Below are 14,107 nucleotides of genomic sequence, written 5' to 3' on the forward strand. Positions count from 1 at the left end.
CATGTATCTGGAACAACTGTCAAACCAAAAAATGACTGACTGCCAGGGCTCAGGCTCAGTAGTTCACTGTAATGTTATTAATTCTGGACAGCAAATGTTGTCCACCAAAACAAATTGTATTTTTGTTATTTACTTGCTTAGCTGCTAATGAATTTGCTGCTGTTGCGAGGTAACTGATCTAAAGGAAAGATCATTTCATGTGCAGCAGACTTCCTGTGGTTTTCAGTGGAAACACAAGCTCAAGGCAAGTTTACCAGTTCTGGAGCTGATCAAGCCCGCCATGGAGAGGACCCCCAATGCAGGCAATCTGCTGCCGTCTCTTCCAGTCTAGCAGCTCTTCAGTCAGCATGTTGCTCATAAGCATATCGATTTCATGAATCACACGCCCTATTTTACTGAGTACTTCCTGTAAAATAGGAAAGATGTCACAAACTGACCACGGGGAACAGCCACAAAATTCAGCAATTATTGTCAAAGTGCCGATTACATTTCTTTCAATTACTTTGAAAGTAACCATATTTAGCCCCTTAGCTGTAGTCTCTTTGATTTAGAGGTGACTGGATTCATCACCCATTGTACTTGACATTAATCCTAAGTCTCTATGAACTCTTCCTCAGTAAAACTTGTGGGTTTGGGGATGGGAAAAGGGGGATTGTTGCATTCTTTGTGGGCATAACACCTCCAAGAAGTTGACATTTACAAGTACTGTCAAGGTCAAAAAGTCCTCCTTTTGTTTTGTATCATAGCCAGTGCTCTGTTTTGTTTTTTTTCTTCCTTGTTTGCTTTTAGCTGTAAAAAGCCCATGACTCAAACAAATTGCCTAAACGTACTGTTTTCTATGCCAGTAAAGAAGTGGTCAGGGAATATTTGTCATATCTGCAAGTCTCGGTCACTGAACAGAGCAAGGTACCATTGGTGGATTGTTTTGTTTTTGTTTTTTTCTTTCAATTATTAGATTACATTTACTTTGAATACTTTTTGCTTACTTTAAAAGGTATATATTGCCAACTAAGTTATCCATTTTGCACAGTACCTGAGACATCCTGTGAAGTGATACCCTCACCTCCCTTCTAAGTTGTGCAGAACCATATCCTTGATTGAGCCATTACTAATTGCCAATTTCTTAACTGCTAGTCAAAATCACCCACATCCACCCAAAACCTTTTGTCAATTTGTAACTCCTGTTATTTGTCTATTCTTCTGAGAGGAGAATTAAAAAAGGCACGCATATGCATTTGAGTATTCAACGTGGGAATAAGGGGAGAAAGCAAACGAACCACAAATGACAAAACATGTCACTAACCTTTCTCTTGTAGTCTAAAGTATTGAGCATCGCCTGCAACGCCAACATTTCCTGTTTAATGAGGGCGCTGTTTTTGTCGCTCTGCTCTGCAGGGGGATGAAAAAAAACCAATCAGTATAAATGCATGCGTGGGCGTGTGTGCGTGTTTATAAAGGGAGGAAGGGGAAAAAACCACGACCAGTCTGCAGCATGAACTGGTGAAAAATGAACTGCAGGCATCCGTAGATTATGTAATAGTGTGTTTCATTTGAACGGACTAACTTTAGTATAAGTTTAAGATAAGGTTTTATGACTCCACTCTTCAGATGTGTACGTGGAACAGGAAAAAAACCACACAGACGATACCTAGAAATCTATACATTTCTTATTCATGTGTATACTCGTGTATTAGCTACATCTGTTTTGGATCAGTGATTGATCTGTGCACTACTGAAATATGCTCATGGTGTCAGCAGTTAGACTAAAGCTTTTTGGACTTGATGTGAATTACGTGTCTGGCTGAGAGAATGAAGGTTAGGCATTTGAAACGGAGATAAAGTGTTCATCGCCGTGGGGATTTCAGCAGCCAGGAGTACTGATCAGTGTGTATTTTCCCCCTCTCTGTAACTTTTTTCCTTCTCTGGAGCATGCATTAATTTCAAGCTTCCCCAAGCTTGCCCCACACTCTTTCATATACAGCTCTTTCCCCCGCCCTCACCTTCCCCCACCTTTTGCTCTTCTTGCATCTTTCATGCTACCTTCAAAAAAGAAACTGGTGCCAACTGTGTCTGCTAAGCTCTGGACTGACATCTTCCCATTCCGTCAGGGTAGATATTTCAATAGAGGCAGACTAGCAACCGATTGCCAGCTCGGCCACAGCAACTGTTCATGCGCAGTGTAAGGTACTGCAAGCTGGCTCTGCTGGTGGAGAGCATTTGTTGACACAGTGAAATTTTAAGCCCTGAACGTAATTTATGTAAGCATGTTTTATTTTGCAAGTGGGGCAGGCTTCGATCATCTGTGTGGTCAAAAAATTATGATTGGCTTGGTGACTAACAACTCATTAAACTTGATCTCTTCCAACTGCGTGGCCATATCCAACCTTAAACGTATAGGATTGACATGTTTAAGAACTCGGGACATTTCAAGCCCAATATCTTTGCATGTTCAAAGGGAGATAATATGAAGATAGGTGAGCAGACACAAGTGGACCTCAGTTTCTTTTCTGAAAAAGATCATGCAAGGACTGTTGCCATGTGCAGATCTCAACCATCACAGGCTGGTCAAACATGCATTCAGAGTGCTTACCAGCTGGTTATCACCACTGCGGTCAAAAAAGAACAGAAAGCCAAGTTAGAGGCTAAAAGTTCAGTTTTGCACAACTCTACTCTGGGGAAATAAGAGGCTTTTCCACATCCTGCCAAGGAAGGGCCATGTCAAAGGTGAGGAAATTGAAAAATAAGTTCTTTAAATTAAGACAATTACTACTTTTCATGCCGTTATGCAGATTATAGAAAATAACTATACTTGCTCGTCAAGATCCTGTTTACTCTCTTAACCACAAAAGAGTCATTATGTTCCAAGACTATAACTTCATATAAACTAAAAATCCATTTTTTGTGTTTACGTATATTATCTGTGTAATGTACAAAACCCCCTGATACTGGGGTCTAGCTGCAGAATTAGCCATTTCCTAGAGAATCTAAAAATTATTATAAAATCTCTTACCTAAGCTTTGTATTGTTTTATACCTAAAGTCAAATTCCTCTTGCAAGTCTTCCAAGTATTTGACATCTTGGTCAGTCATCTTTCCCCGGGAAAAGAAAGTAAAATTATTTGGGTGTTCGCAGTGACATAAAAAGGAATTTGTTTTGTAATGGACAAATGCATAATGTAGTATTTCCCTTTCCTATCATTTGAAAATCCCTAAGCAGTTCTGGGAACTCTGGTTTACTAACTTATAAACTTTAAAAAAGACAATAGAATTACAAATGCGCATTTGTAACTACAAATTTATTTCACTTGTTCAAAAAGCCAACTGTTATTCTCTCTCCCACAGTTGATAGAGCTTAACCACTTCTTGTTTACTGGTTCAATGACGTAGTGGAAAGTAGGAATGTTTACATTTAGCATGAGCTAAATTGAAATTATTATGCCACTAATGTAACTCTCTTCTTGGAACTTTAAAGCAGAGCAAATGGATAGTTTTACATTGACTTCAATGGAAATTGGAATGGGGTGTGCAAAGCCAAGAAAGATGGAACCAGAGACATGAGCAGAGCTCAGAGACTTTAGTTTGAAAATTACTTAATAATTTGGGTAAAGAAATGAAACATTTCTGCTGCTTTGGCTTTTTGCTAGGATTTGTTTTCATACATGCTGCAAAAATTGTAGGTGTTTTCTAGTAACCAAACAATGATAATTCAAAAAAAGACACATCAAAAGAAGAAAAATAAAACTGTAGGAAATCATCTGTTTTACTTTGGTGGTCTGTTTCTGTGCTGTGTATAGGAAGCCTTGATTCTGCCAACAACTCGTAAACAATCCTTTTTAGTTTCCTGAGATTTCCTCTTTATTTTGGAGGCTAAAATTTTAAATTATATGTGCAAGGTATGAAATTGCATACACAAGGAGCTGGATGATTTCTGTGCTCAACTTCATTACCTACTAAAAAAACCTGTATCTAGAAATTGTTCTCATTTTCACATATTTCAGGGATGGCTGAAAAAGCCTGTATCTAGAAATCGTTCTCATTTCTTGTATTTCAGGGATGGCTGCACTTCCCCACACAGGAAGAAGGAGCAGCATGGTAGGCTGCTGAGTTGCAGCTTTGTCTGCTTTTGCTCTGCAACTTTTATCTTGTAACTTTTTACATAGATAGAGATCTAGTATCACATTCTCCTAAAGCTTGCTTTATCATTTTAAGGGTTTCATCTCTCTAACCTTTCTTCCCCATGTAGGGAGATGCTGATGAGAGAATGCTACTAGGGCATCTTTCCAGTATACCAGAAGTGTTGCTCTTGAACGGCATATGGACAGGTATTTCAAATGTAACTTCTACATTGAGACTGCTGCAAAGCTGAAAGTGGGGCTGGGATAGCAGAAAGGTTGGAGGTAACCTGAATCCTTATCCTGCCTTGAACTGAACAGGAAGGTATTCTCTGAGTGAGCTTTCAAGGCCGCTATGGGACATAGCTATAGGTTTGGCTCAGCCCAGCTCTGCCCTGCAATGGTACGGGAAACTCCTGGAGGCTAGTTACCATCAGCTCCCACAGTTCTTCTCCCCTCATGTCTGCAAAACATGTCATTATGTCACGTAGCCTTCAGCTTTACAAAGATCTTGGTACGTGACTCAGAGGTCACGAAGGCTAGTTACTGCTGACCCAACTAAAAGAGGTGGAGTTGCAGAAATACATTTACTGAACCTTACATCTTTTAGAGATGGTAGGTATGTTCTTACTGCACTCAGTGGCCTGCCTGCACCTCACATAGGGATATATGTGATGGCTTTAAAATAGGTAGCTCTCACGCTGAACCCAGAGCGGCTGTAAAAACCTGAGGATCCAGGTATGTCCTAAGTAGTTAGTCCATACTGAGGTCCTCAGAATAATGGAAAATGGTTGGCACAGCTTGTTAGCAAAAGTATTTGTGCTACCCAGCTGAAAGATATGTCCGTATGAAAAACGTGGCTGCATAAACAGAAAATGGGACAAAAAAATACCTGAGCGCTGTTCTTGATGGCCGACACTTTGTGTTCTACATTTCGTTGTCGTTCTGAAACCACAGAGTTCTGCAGAGACTTTTCCAGCGGCCCCTGGGACACATTGAACAGATAATAGTTGGATAAGTAATAATAATGAGTGGTAGTAACCGTACTGCAAGTTCTAGCATAGAGAGGGAATTCAGAAGTTCATCTTCAACCAGCTGGAGACTGGTGCAAACAGACAAATTTGTTTAGTTTAGTTCCAGACATTTGAAAAACATGCTGGTTTAAATTTGAAATCCAAAAGGTGAAAGGGTGTGGGTATACTGCAAACATTGAGCATCTAGTAAATTAAAGAAACTGAAACATAGATTATTAGATTTCTGAAAAAGACCCATGTCACAGGACTCATAAAGGAACATGTATTACATCCACAAGTGATTAAAAAGAACACGTTCGACTTAAAAATTCTGTTTGGGTTTTAACTATGTAACGATTTCCCCAAAATAGGTTTTATATGTAATTTTTGAGTTTCTTTCTTCAAACAACATAAAAACTATCAATGCCTTGCAACATATGAGATAGAATCTCTTTTGCATTGCATAATTAATATGAATTAATGCATTGCATAATTTAAAATATACACATCTGTTTTGCAACGAATAATCTCTTTAAAGCCTTTCCCACAGATTAAGTCTTTGCAGATTAGCTGTGACACAGAAGTCACTTATAGCAATGTTTGTAGCAGTAGAGCCACTGATGAAGTACAAACATGCGTTTAAAGGGCAAGTTTGGTAACGCTTAGTGCACCCAAATACTCTAGTGGAATGAGAGGGCAGGATTTGGTCCTAAAAGCACGTGCGCAGATTAACATGGAGCAGATTAATGAAATGTAATTCATTACCTGTACGGGCATGCTAGCTGCAGCCAATATTCTTCTTTCTTCTCTTAAACAGTTTGAGATGATTACTGCTATATGCATGGGATTACCATGATACTTGCCCTGCAAGCACAAGTAAATACAACTTTTAAAAATTTGGAATTCAGGGTGTCCCTCTGGAAATCAGAAACAACGTCTCTCAGTGTCTATGAGCTGCAGCTCAGTGCGGATGGAAAAGACTGCCCTATTGTTCTTGACCTTTCTTAGTGCTGGTTCAGCCTTGCAGTGCAGCACCAGTTAGTGCCGTTGTCATAAAACATTCTTAACAACATTCTACAGAGATTATAAAGATACAACTCCAAGATGTACATCACTTGAAGATCAAATTGCTCCACTGCTAACACAGCTGTTTTGAAAGGGCTTTCCTGTCAGCCTATTCTGTGCGCGATTTTATCATGTCTTCCATTTTCGATAGGATGTTGCTGTTAGCATGTAGCAGTTCTGCCAACAAAAAATTGTAAGCATATCAATACGGTAATGATGCAAGCAGAAAAGCCTCCTCAGCAAAAAGCAGAAGGCTTAGATTTTAATGTCTATAAACAATTTTTCTCCTTCACCAAATGCGCCTAAGATGAAGGAAGAAGCAATTCTTGTCCCAAGCCAAAGAACCAAAAAATGTCTCTATTTTTACACCACCATAAATAAGGTGCAGAATTGCTGATGCATGATTGAGGACTGGGCACAATTTGAACAAATATTGGTTTGTGCTGTATTTATCAAATTGGAATGATTGAGTACTTTCAAGCAACATCTTTCATGGTGATGTATTCGTTCAGTGTTTCTCAATATCCTTCATGCCTTTTATTCAGTATTCACATATCATTCATTCAAATGCCCTTTATTTAGTGCTCATACAGTTTTCGGCCATTCATTAGAATTTATCCAGCTCATTTCTTTTCCTGTGCGGTTTCCACTTTTGTACTTGTTCTATTTTCCCCTCTTTCTGATTAGTTTTTATTCTCATCATATTTTGCTGGCATTCAGAACTTCATTTATTCTTGCTTTCTCTGAATGTGGCACAATGAGCTTATACATACTTAAATCGATGCTGTATTTTCCTTTGATATCTCATACCAATTGTTGTATTCGAAACAAGGGTGTGAACACACCTGATAGAAATGTGAACATGCTGCTTCTATATTCCAACTATTACTATGACAGTGGACATATATTTCTAACACTTTTTACCAGACAGACAAAACTGAATCATCTCCTGGGTACTTTTGCATGAAATCTAAGTAATCTGAAAGATTTTTTCATAATAGGTTTTGACTTCAATTAAAAGGTAGAGAAATATTGTATTTAAAATGGTAATTTTAATAATGGGGACTTGGTTTGAGCTTCTCGGTATTAAATCTGAAAAGCCCCTTCCAGCCTGGGCAATTCTATGAAATACCATGCTGTATTCTCCAGGTGGAGACTAAGGTGAAAGACATAGGATTCCTAAAACTCAATAACTGATGTACAGAATGTTCCCTTCTAGAGAAGGCATTGTTGGCAATAAAACTAAGCCTTCTAAGGTTTCTAGGGCTTCTGAAGTCTTCTCAGGACAAATAGAGTACATGCCCCACAGTGCAGCCAGTTCACACCCAAAATAGTCCCAGTGCTGTACCTCCTTTGATCTCTTCAAAAGCAGTTCAGGGTGGTGCTTTACTCCAGCAATCATCTGTTGGTACAGATTACCCTGAGGAACGGGAGTTAGGAACCAGACTGTGATTTTAGGAGTTTCTCTGGAAAGAAGAAGTGGTGAGTAATTCTACCCCAGGCCACACTGTATCTCAGCTGAAACACTGAGCGCTCCCTCCCTGCCTGCTCCTTGCTGGGCAGCGCGGGGGGGATTTAACGTTAAGGCTACACTGCTGATTTCCGTGTCCAATGACAGGGCCAAAGATCTGCCATTACTCTTTCCTCCCTGCCCGCTTTCTACCCTGCCCTTGGCTACGGGGGTAGTAACCACGTTCTCACTGCAGACTTCCTTCAGCATAACTGTACTTCAGGTCCGGGAATATATCCACAGTCCTCTTTATTGAGCATATTCCTGCGTAGCGTCAGGTTGTAACTCTGGGAAGAGAATACAGGAACGTGGGAAATGGCTACGATCTATCTGCAAAGGTGAAGAGTGGAGTGGAGCTTCGTGAAGAAGTAAGGTAATGGTAGGGTCCAACAGCAACAGCCAGAGCAAATTAATTGCTGCAAATAATGGTCATCATGCTCATGGCTGTGCAGTGCCAGCCCCTGTCTGGTGCCAGTCCGGTGCCGTCTGACTCCTTAGTGAGCCAATCCAGATTGCTAACTGGGATGGAAACCACTCACTTTTTTTGCTGAACGGGCTTCCTGCTCTTTAGTGGACTGAAACTGCTCAGCAAAGGATGAATCTGTTGTTAAGGACTAGCGCACGTGAAATCAGGAGAGGTTGGCTGGGAGCGGGGAGAACAGGCCAGCCTTGTTTCAGCTACAGTCAGTTGTATCACTCAGCCTGTCTCATTTATCTGCACCTTGATTAGAGGAAAAAAAAGTCCTGTTTTTAATAAGGCTTGGGATGAATGCTGTGGTGAGAAATCTGTGACTGGTGTAAATCCACTGATGTGCATATTAATTCCTCAGTTAACGTCTGTTAATTTCTGCTTGCTGCTCCTATTTTTTTGCTGGTAAAACAGGGTCCCACCTTCCACAGAGATGGCTAGTATATGAGGACTGTACCACGTGTCAGTATCTGCAGGCTATCTGGAGCTACAAAGCTTGAGGAGTGTTTAGTCTGGGCTTACCACTGCCCAACAGAATTTGAGCGCTCTAAGGGCTGATGGTTGCCTTCGTCTTTGCCCTGTGACAAAAAGGAGTCAAACAACAGCTATTTAACAAAATCAAGAAGAAATAAAAATCCTCTCCTGCAGCTGGAAAATGCGTTTGTGTAGAAGAGGAGCTTCAAAAAAAAATCTTCTGACAGCGGGATGTTTTAAAATTCCCCACAAAACATGCCAGCTATTAGGGACTTTCCTAGCATTTCTAGATACTATTCATACGCAACACTTTTAAAAACTCTTTCTCTCTCTCTCTTTTTCTTTGTTTCATTAAGAGAAAACCATCTGAATCAAGAGATGAAGTGGAAATTCACTTTTTTTCTGTCTGTCTGTCTTTCTGTCTTTTCTAACTCATAAAGCTCTAGCAATAAGCTGCGCCCGTAGTGGTTCTGTACTTGAGCCTGTCTGGTGCTTGTTCACCTTGGTTCTGTTTGAGCAGACACCAAGCAGGTCGACAGAGAACCGCCACCTGCCCTCCTGGAGCAGCAGTCCCGCAGGCAAAAGCTGGAACGATGGTGGATCTGCAGTACGAATGCTTGCGATCTCAGGCTAGGAACGATTTCAGCTTTTGCTGTAGACAGATGCTCTGAACGCTGGACATCTGGCACAGGGCTGAGCCGTGTGCCGCAGCCTGAGCAGGCATCCCCTTCTGTCGATCTTGAGCTCTCTCTAGAACGGCTGTGTTCGTACAACATATGCTATATCGATAGCCTCTTTTGCAGTAATCTAGCAGATGGATTGCAACTCAACAATAATAAATTGAGAAATAATAATAAATAAGTTGTAACATTAAATATCTCAATAATTGTAACTTAGTAAGTAACAATAATTACTAAAAGTCACAATAACCAATGTGTTTGACTCCATCAAAATAATACCACCGAATTTTTTTTTCTCCTCACATTTTATACTTCTCAGAGGTAATTACACTTCAGAACGCGCCACTCAGTAGTCCCTTATTATCCATTTACTGCTAGCTCTTGCTGTTCTGCACTTCCATTTTGTCTTTGGTTGAGGGCAGAATTTGCTCAAGATGACCTTAGCTTCTGAATGACTAATTGAAAGTTATTTCTTATCATTGAAAGAGCAGCATGAGTTGGAAAGTAAATGAAATTTAACCAAAAAAAGGCTTGAGATGGGGAAATCCTAACTTTATGTGACATGAGCATTGGCAGCCAGGAAAGGAAGAGGGGTGTGGATTATTTAGTTATGCAAAATTATATTATTAAATTTAGATATTTCTAGAGAAAACTTATAACTGTCTCTTGATAAATGCCAACAAAGGGAAACTGAGGATTCACTTTCCATCTGAAATTTCAAATGGAAGCATTAGTTTTATCTGCTAATATTGCTGTAATACTGTTATTCTTAGTAATTTTCTCTCTCCTCTCTTCCATTTTGATGAGGTCTTCCATATCATGTTTTACAACAATCAACAAATGATCTTACTTGGACTGGCTTCTTCTCAATAACTACCAGCATGATGCTAAATTTAAGCAAATGGGGGAAATTAAACTTTCATTCTGAACAAGTGAAAATTTTCTTGGAATGATGATGACATTTCCGTGGGAGAAAACCTTCCTACCACCGCCCAGCGTGCACTCTCTCTACTCCAGAGACATCTGTTGTGATGGAATCTTACTAGATCATGAAGAAAAACAAAGAGGCATTTCTGCCAAAACAATTTATACATTATAGTGTGCAGAGTTGAGATCCTTTGGCCAAATTTTAAAACGACTTGGACTATTTGGTATATGTTAAGATGCATGAAACAGTGGCTGGGGAAGTGTAAGATTTGATTCTGTAAGTTGTAAGATTGTGGAGAAACTTTAAAATGCATATTATGACACTTTAAAATACATGTACTTTTAAAAAGAACACCAAAAAACTGTCAGGTTTAGTAGGTTTTCCTGAGATGAATGAAGAAATCTAAACCAGAGATTCATTCTCTTACTCTTCTTTTCTTCCCATTTCTTTCATTTCCCAAAATTTAGCTTATTTTCCTGTGGGCAGCTCCATCACGAAGTGGATCACTCCCAACCACAGCAATACTGGTCAGCTTTCTTTTCAAGACCAAAGGTCTCTATGTACTGCGCACATCTATAAATGAATACTATATATGCACTACTTGAGTATCCTGACTCTGTTTTCAGTGATTAAAGTAGAGGATTAGGTATTAGTGACTGCTGGTCTCTCCTTGTAAAGCGGAAGGATGTGCTGTGGAACCTTTAGAAAGTCAGTCAGGGGTTTACCTGGTTATATCCTGGCTTTCAAGGTGACCTAAAAAGAACTTGAGTAGGTTTTAGTGCTTTCTAATTCTGAAAAAGTGCTTCAGAATTTTGTTGGGTTTTCCCCCACTTTTCTCTTCTTTTCTTTCTTTCATTTTTAAAAAAAGTTATTTAAACTATCAAAATCATCAGCTGTATTTTTTTCTTTTTTCTGCTAGAAAAACCATGCTTGAGCCTTTTGATTTTATACAATAAGAGCTTTACTTTGAGGCGTGGAACCATTACCTAGTATGACCGTTGATGTATTTGTTGAAGCTGAATGAATGTTTAAAGTTGATGGAAGCGAGGTGTGGGACATGGAGAGATAGGAAACAGGATTACAAAGTCAAGAAAAGTACATTTCCTTCCCTGTCGTTCACTTGTGATATGCTTATTTCACTAAGTCTGATATTCAGCATCTTTCTAGAGAAGCAGATATCTCATCTTTCATGTAATTAAAAAACAGGGAGGAAAACCCCTTTTTGCCTATCTTTTTTTTTTTTTTTTTAAAGAAAAAAACCTTTGGTATAGTTGTGTATCTCAAAGAAATGCGTGGGTGGGAAGGCATAACCATACAGACTTATTTCCCATTTTCACCTTCAAATATGACAAACAACATTTTGCCTTGATTTGTTTTCTACCTTTGTTTATGCATCCAGGAAGACAAAGACAGTACTAGAATACAAAGAAAGAGCAGATCCTTGTTTTACCCTGATATAGGCAAAGTGCTTGGGAGGTTTTTGAAAGCCTGTATTTAAACAGGCAGTATTCTGACTTAAAAATATTTTTTTCTACTAGAAAGATGGCTCTGTTTTATCTGTGTCTTTAAGAGGAAGTACCTGTGACACTGTCTATGCAGGCTGCTCTTTAGATAGACTTTTATTTTTAGATTTCCCCTTCCCCCTCTCAAAATACGTGAGAGAACTTAAAGCCAACCTCATTGTTTTAGACAACTCCTATGATGTGTGGGAATTCCTAATATATAGGTCTGTAGTGTTGTAGTTCTGCTCTTCTCGTATCATGTAATTCATAACTTCCAAAACATCACTTTTTATTTTTTTTTTATTTTTTTAGGGCACGTGCAACCAAATTGCAACAGGCAAAGCTGTAAAAGCACAGTGAATGGAGCTGTGAAGACAGAGATCTTTTTTGTTTTTTTCTCCATGGCCCAGTTTGCCCCCACGTTCCACTGCCAAGTCCCTCCCAGCAGACACCAAAACCAGTCGAGGAACAGTCTACAGAACCAGCAGATTTCTAAGCAGGTAGGGTGAGCTACAGCTACAGAAGAAAACATATATCTGTAGATCTCATCATCGGACAGCAGAGCTGGGCTGCCAGGGGGGATGAATAACGTAGCAATGCTTCTTATTTAAATGAGATTTGTTTCAGGATAAATAAAATTACAGTCTTCCCTATGAAAAAGGGTAAAAGAGCAGAGGAGAGAGAGGATTGATTTTTTTTATTCCCCCCCTTCCCCCCTCCATCTTCTGGACACAAAGACCTGAGTATTCTTAACTAATCTCCTGGGCAGATGTTTGACTGCAACCGGGCCCTTAATACTGCAGAAGGAACAAAGCCCACAAGAGGCTATTTAGTTTGTTTGCTGGTGGTTTTACTTCTGTTTGTAAGTTAACTCTTATTTATTCTACAAAACCAAACCTAAATGTTTGTAAACTGTTAAAAGTTGTGTTCTTTAAGTAATAGCTAGGAACTAAAAAATACTTGATTTCTAATAAGTAACCTTTTTTTTTGGTCTTATATCAATCATTTATAAAAATCTTTATGAGCTGATGTGCAGTTGCCCGCCTGCGATCGCTAACGGCAGAGAGGTAGCTGCTTTAGCATACAGACTTCTGTGTGGGGTTTCCCATTTGTACGCCAAAATGTTTTGTAAACGGCTTTAATGGTTGAACTGGAAAGCTCACTCGGGGCAAGATGCTAATCTGAAAAATCAATCTGAATTGTATTAGACAGCATGACACACTGGTTCAAAACACATTTCCTACTATAATTTGTCGCTTTGTTGATCTGGCAGGTTCCATGAGCGCTAATTACATGTAAATAACATTTTGAAATGGATCTTCTGTGGTGTATTAGAAACTTTCTCTATTTTGTTCCATTCTCACCCTGTTGTAAGGTTTAACAGGAAACTGCAACTTAAACATCAATGGCTATGTTTCCATTCTTCGCAACTGTTTCTCAGCACGGTGCTTATTAGAATTGTTTGTGAAGTACCAACTGGAATGTCCTATTTCAGACCTAATGCTGTTTTGTCCATTTTCTTTGATGTACTGAAATAAATAATCTTAGGATCCCTCATGCATGTACCTTTCTGGTACAGTGAGTTGTGTAAACAGTCACCTGAACTAAAAAAAACTTTATATGTTCATTTTAGTTCTATCTGGAGAAGTACAAAGATGTTCATTTCTCGTTACAGATGGAAACAAGCTGGGCAGTGTAACCCAGAACCTGAAACAGAATCAGGAACGCACTACTGCGGTACTGTTTTAAGTAGCATCGTGTAAAGTAAGACGCTCTTTGTTTGTACTACTTAAGAACAGGGTGATTTTTATATGGAAAGAAGTGCCATAATGTTAATATATGTTGATTAAGTTGACAGAAGATACTTTCAGATGCTATTCCAGATCTTTCCATTAAAAAGTAGGTCTGTGTACGAGAAAGAAATGAACCGAAAGTATTATTTCCCAACTCCATAGTATAACTATAGTGCTTCCAAAAGCTCGCTGGGTGGTGTGAATCGGCAAATCTGGTGATTTCTGCCTGACCTCTCCCTTTGTAAGCACCCCCCAAGGTGTTAGTGGCGTGCACACAGACCTGCTTGTACGGGCAGAATCCCCATTGCCCTCCCTCCCCTCATCTTAGGCTCCTGCAGGGCTGGCAAGCGGCTAAAGTTCACCAACACCTGAGAATCTGCTGTGAGTATTAAATGAATATACATCATTTACAGCAAATTGTTCCCCAGAGCACACAGTATACTCATTAACTCAGGCTTCAATGGTAAATGAGCAGAGCAGCCCCTCTTACTTATTCCTGAAATATGTTATTTCGCTTTTATAATGGAAGATTTATGTAATCAGATTTTCCCCTGAATACTGT

The 14,107-nt window shown here is 39.4% G+C and overlaps 1 protein-coding gene across 1 annotated transcript in view; it reads right to left on the reverse strand.

The window, feature by feature from the left end:
- Window positions 1–14,107, reverse strand: part of STAT4 (signal transducer and activator of transcription 4) — a 44,527-nt gene that overhangs the window by 20,687 nt on the left and 9,733 nt on the right. The window contains exons 4-8 of the mRNA XM_074596214.1: window positions 5,890–5,988; window positions 5,004–5,096; window positions 3,011–3,089; window positions 1,304–1,389; window positions 255–406 (exon numbers count right to left, since the gene is read on the reverse strand). Coding sequence (XP_074452315.1) covers window positions 255–406; window positions 1,304–1,389; window positions 3,011–3,089; window positions 5,004–5,096; window positions 5,890–5,988 — 509 coding nt within the window. The remainder of the gene's footprint in view (window positions 1–254; window positions 407–1,303; window positions 1,390–3,010; window positions 3,090–5,003; window positions 5,097–5,889; window positions 5,989–14,107) is intronic.

The sequence above is a fragment of the Larus michahellis genome, chromosome 7 (assembly GCF_964199755.1).
Source record: "Larus michahellis chromosome 7, bLarMic1.1, whole genome shotgun sequence".
In the NCBI taxonomy this organism is placed as follows: domain Eukaryota; kingdom Metazoa; phylum Chordata; class Aves; order Charadriiformes; family Laridae; genus Larus; species Larus michahellis.